At 41.2% G+C, this 5,875-nt stretch overlaps 1 protein-coding gene across 1 annotated transcript in view; it reads right to left on the minus strand.

Moving 5' to 3' along the window:
• LOC138948148 (poly(A) polymerase-like) overlaps positions 1 to 5,875 on the minus strand; it is a 6,280-nt gene continuing 405 nt past the window's right edge. Inside the window, exons 2-3 of the mRNA XM_070319681.1 lie at positions 4,098 to 4,214; positions 1 to 2,700 (exon numbers count right to left, since the gene is read on the minus strand). Coding sequence (XP_070175782.1) covers positions 1,844 to 2,700; positions 4,098 to 4,214 — 974 coding nt within the window. The 3' untranslated portion in view covers positions 1 to 1,843. The remainder of the gene's footprint in view (positions 2,701 to 4,097; positions 4,215 to 5,875) is intronic.

A 5,875-nucleotide genomic window follows, 5' to 3' on the forward strand; every position in this document is an offset into this window, starting at 1 on the left:
CATTTTATTTCAGAAACCACAAGGTTTGTGAAGAATTTGATTTTTTTGAGAAAACAAATACAACATTCAAGATACAACAAATACACATTCTCCCAACAACTTGCTAAAACGTTTTGTCTCTTAAATCGTTTCAGCAAATATGCTCAATGTTATCTAATACTTCGTTGCCATGACGGGTTAACACTCTGTCTCGGCGTGACATTTAATTCACCCCACAAAAACAACATCCATGGAAACATGAATGTCCTTCAATGCGATGAAAGCAATATCCCCGTCAGAAACAAATGTAACAATATCGATCATGCACAGGCTCTATTGCAGCACTGAATCTAGTGCAACTTCGTAGTGCCATTTACATGCAGGAAAGTAGAAACAATTAATCAAGGTTTAAAAAAAAATTTAAATAAAATTTATTCGTTTCGCAAAATTTTTACCGGAGGAAGCACACATGAAATCGATGACGTAACTTCCGTTTATTGTCAATTTTTGCTGGCAGCGCGTACAGTTGTAAATGCAATTCCCCACTTGATTTTTTTGATTGGCTTTTGTTAAAGAATAGAGTTACCGAGCGTTATTTGCTCGGAGACAGAGAACAACCGGAGATAATTTTACACAATCACGCATTTAATGTTTGATTCAAAACGCGGTTAACGAAGCAAAACCGATGCCAGTTTTAATTTCATTTCATTTCTCAGATTTTTGTTCTGATTTTTTGTTCTGATTTTTTTTTCCTTCTTTGCTTCTTTCTTCGTTGCTTTTGCATAAAATGTTATATATGGCTTTAAACTATTTTTTGTGTGTGAATGATTTATTTAGGCGGGGAGATCGCTTATTCGGTATTGGTGCTGGCGCTGGCTTTGGAACCAGTTTGTCGCTGTGGGCGTGGGTTCGAATCCCGGTCAACTTTGTAGACTCTCCTGTCTCCGAACACCCCCTGTGTATGTGCGCACGATAAAGATCCAGAGTTTACAATGAAAATCTCAGGGGGAGGGGGGGGGGGAAACATGCGCATGGACGGAACAACATGGGGGTAGCGCCGTACTGCATGTCAGCTTGCTTTCCCCAGAGAGCAAGCGGCCCGAATTTCCATGAGGGTAACATCACAGGAATATGAACTTGGCAGTTTACAGGTACACACACTTAGCTCACCGCTGCTCTGTCACGTCATCATTCATAAAAAGGAAATTGAAGAACGCGATACGGCGTTTAAATAATTAAACTTTGTTAACAATAAAAGAGAGGAAAGAAAAGACCGTTGCGGAGGCACTCACAAAAGATTTAACGAACATCGTCGAGTTCAAATTGATTCAAACGCTTCAACAAAAATAAAAAGGAAAAAAGAACACATCCAAGCATAAACAATGTAATTGATTTTGTCATTGTTGATTCAAAAATCATAATAGTTGGTATTGTGCTTGAAGCGTGTCATTGGGTGTGACATGTTGACCCAATTAGGTGTAATGAATACCGTCGTTCATTTAAGTGGGATTAAAATTGCCTTGTCAAAATATCACACGCTGTCGACACAATTTTATGAAAATAGCTTTAAACCAAACCCTTGAGACTAGTTCGGGGAAAAGAGCAAAGCGCAAAGTTTTTGATTTTATCCGTGTCAGATAAATATTCTTAAACATGCAGTGTCACGACATCCAAATTAAGAAATGGTGGGGATTACCTACTAATTTCGCTAGCTAGTTAACTGAATACAAGTCAAGGCCAGGTTATATCTTTCTTGGTCATATTGAAACCTTTCGATTTCCGCTTTCTAGCCTCCGGATCTAGGGAACTGCGAGGCATCTAGGTATGTGCAATTTAATGATCAATTCCACCACACCACCGAAGTTTACGAACAGCTTTTTGCAGCAACTGCACTGCGGAGAGAGAATATTTTACGAAAGAGCGTAGATATGTCCATTCCTGCAATGAACAGCGCAGCTACGACCAGAAACGCCACCGCAGCAGCTCCAATTGTCTGGGCGGACTTCCTTTCATCCAGGGCACTCTCCTTCTTTCGCCGTGACCTTGACACGTTGTTGCGATTTATGGCGAGGTCTTTCAGCAGGGCTTCTAGGTCTAGACGAATCTGTTCTTCGGTTCTCTGTTCCTCGTAGGTTCCGGTTTCAGTATTATTTGTGGTGTTGGAACAAGGGTATGAAGAAGGTTGCGGCTCACAGACAGTACTGGCTGAGATGATCTGGGTCTGGGTTACTACCTGAGTCTGGGTCACGGTTTGTGTTTGTGTCTGGGTCACGTTTTGGGTTTGGACGACTGTATCGGTCTGTGGTACAGTAGCTGGCGCAACGGAGTTATCACTGTAGCTGCACGCCTGGCTCGATGACTCTGTTACCGTCACTGTCTGTGCTACTGTCGTCGGTACTGCCCTGTCCACTGTCGTCGTAACTACGTCATAGCCTGACTGCGTCACCGTGACGTAGGCCGTTGGCATCTCCTGTGTAAGAGTGACGTAAGCAGTTTGGATTGCCGGGGTGACTGTTACGTAGGCTGTTTGAACATCCGGCGACATCGTCATTGTCACGTGAACAGTTTGCATTTCTGGTGTTAGGGTGACGTAGTCAGTGACGACATTCGGTGTAAGAGTGACGTAGGCAGTCTCCACCACAGGGGAGGGATTGATGTCAGTCTGGTTGCACGCCCTGCTGGTGTTGGACTCCTGCATGAAGTCTTTCAGCGATCGTTGTTCTGAAACATATAATTGTGACAAAGCCCTGGTTTGTAGTGCCGTATTGCGTGACTTAATAGTCTATAAGTACAGACTCACTCAAGACTCAATACTCAAGACCTTGTTGTCCTTAAAGACATCGGAAGCCGATTGACCACTAAAAATAGATTTCGTCAATAGTTGTGGACGTGTCTCTCTGTCTTTCTCTATATTCTCTCTCCCACAAGTTTTCAATGTTAAAGTGAACGTCAATACCTGCAAGTCAAAATAATGTTGTTTAAACATGTTTTCATCTTGTGCTCTCTGCTAAGTCATGCAGGTCTTGACGTTCCCTTGACAACGACGAAAACACAATTATACCTACATTCGCCTGAAATGACTGTAATGCATACATAGAAACATTGATCTAATGATAACAAAAGATAAAGACTTATTAAAAGAATGAAAAAAATTGTGTTTTAGCGAGAGACTGAGGGAGAGAGAGAGACACACACATAGACACACACTCATACACAAGCCTGCATGATGTTTACCTATTAATGCAAATGTTTTCACTAGAGTATCATACTTTTAAACTTTTTGAAGGTAGACTAAAGACTATATCTATTTTTAGACATGGTAGATTGTGAACACTTTGAAACAGCGGTTACATGTCCCTCAATATGCCTATTTTTCAGCGTACGATCACTTTTACCTCTTCTGATGCCATTTGGGGTAATTGTACGTTTTGCAGGTCCGTGCAAAAATGTCAGGGTCAATTGTTTTAATGTTTTGATATGTGATTGTGTGGACTCTGCGTTGTATTGTGCCAATTTGTGGTTAAAATCGCTTGGATGCTCCTGAAATGTTTTAATGCAAATTGAGAAACTGATCTTATTTTAGCCCAAGAAATCGTCGTGTGATAATGCTATTTCCAGCCATATCGGAAAGACAAGTTACAATTATTCATATAGCAATACATCATGACAACAAACGTAAACCAGGGATCAATATTACTTACAAAATAGGTCCTGTGATTGTTTTTTCAATTACCCAACCCTCGTGTATATGAATCCTGGCATGTCGAGTCATCATATTCAACATCCTGTATCATAAAGTCTGTCTGATTGATTTCTCTAATAATGTCACACTTGTTTCAACACACTCTCAACATTTCACAGACAACATATTTTAACAAAATATTAGCGAAGTCGATGTTAGAGGTCAATCGCTGTCGTATGTTTAAAATAAAGAAGAAATGCTTACACAGACGCAGAGACACAGACAGACAGACAGAGAGACAGACAGACAGACAGGCAGACAAACAGACAGACAGACAGACAGACAGACGCACGCACGCACGCACGCACACACACAAACACACACACACACACACACACACACACACACATCACAAGACGAATCAAAATGATATTACCTGTGTGGTACACTCCAGCTCCAGTTTGTCCAGGAACACAGTCCACGGGATCTTTGTCAGGATCTGCAGGATCTGTGTAAAGATCTCTCTTGGCTTCAGTTATATCATCCGCAGTGTCTGCAATTGTCACCATATTGAATATTAGGAATGAAAGGAATGTCGTTTGCATTCGACAGTTCGCAACACTTCTTTCAAATCGCCGAAACGGAGGAATATTCTGACCATAAAAATTATCTTTGCTTAGCACAGATCCCTCCCTCCCTCCCTCCCTCCCTCCCTTCATCTGCGCTTCTATTATCATAACCAGCAATGGCATAGTAATGCGTGGGAGGGGAGGAGAAAGGGTTTAGGGGATGGACTACATCAACTGTTACGTTTTCCATCGGTGAAATATGTTCAAATTCGCGCGTGTTACTACCCCCCCCCCCCCCCTTCCTCACCAAGGCGGTAGAATCGTTGTATTGTCTGCCAACCGTTTTCGAATTCATGCAAGAGAGCTTTATTTGCACATTTTCTAAGAAGATAGGTTTCTTTAAGGAGCATTGTCATAAAAGGCACCACCCTTGTCGTGAAAAGCAAAACGTGTTCTGCTTTATATATCAGATCTGCCCAAGATTTTACTTAGCGTGAGACCCCCCCCCCCCCCCCCCCATCCCCCACTTGGTCACATTCCAAAAAGCTACATACTGACTGCTTTCTGTGCAGAGATGGGTGAATTCCTTCTGCAGATTCACTCTAGTGTCAACAAAGAAATTAATTCATACCCCCCAAAATCAAACTCTTCACAAAAAGCATCTAGGTCTAAAACTAACATTTAGGCGACCGACAGAGCCTACACAAAACTGCCTGTCTGTGGGCGTTTAATCGTAATATAAAAGAATTCAAACTGAACTGGATCGATAAAAAAAAAATATTTGTAATTAATATTGACCAAAATATTACATTTGACACATTTGACGCCTCAACTGCTAGCGCGGTCTCGTCGAACAATAACTTTTTCGATCTGTGTGTTTTGGCTAAAAACAAAACATAAACGTATTTAACGATAACAAAAAAGAAAGAAAGAAATTAGCATCTGTAGTTAAGAAATTGAGAAGAGGATAAAAGAAGCTCACATTGGGCAGGGTCAGTGTGCAGGAGTCGAGTTTACAGACTTGAGTCCCGGGATAAGCTGCATTGTCCCATTGAGGGTACAGTTGATTCCGGACTAAAGTCTCTATCCTCAACTCTCGACTCTCGACAACCGGCTCAGATGTAATCCTCCTTCCTAATCTTAGGAAAGACACTCTGGACAGTATATTTCATTTTCTAAAGAACATCAAATAAAACCAGTTTTCAGAAAAGAAAGCTAAATTCAGATTTCATGTTTGAATGTTGCAACATTTCGCTAAACTCCAAACAAAGCACTTGATTTGTGTTTGGTTTTTGAAGATGTCACCTTGAAGGCAACATTCTTCCAGTGTACACGATTCGACTCAACATCTCAGATCTAGGCTGGCTTTAACATGGTATAACTCAACCCCTCCAAATCGACACATACCAAAAATCAACAATCTGGATACTTTCCATGCAGAGTGCGATTTGTGTAAGAATCAATTTCTAATTGACCACAGGTGGTCAGTAGTCTGTGAACTCAATGAATGAACAAATTCTAAATTTTCACAGGCAACAGTCTGGATGTTGATAATTTGTATAAGTCCAAGTGGGGGAACGTTCTTATCCTATGCAGCCTGGCTAGATTTGGGATGATGAGACGAATTCTTTTCACGGGAAGGGCT

Source organism: Littorina saxatilis, linkage group LG1 (genome assembly GCF_037325665.1).
Source record: "Littorina saxatilis isolate snail1 linkage group LG1, US_GU_Lsax_2.0, whole genome shotgun sequence".
NCBI lineage: Eukaryota > Metazoa > Mollusca > Gastropoda > Littorinimorpha > Littorinidae > Littorina > Littorina saxatilis.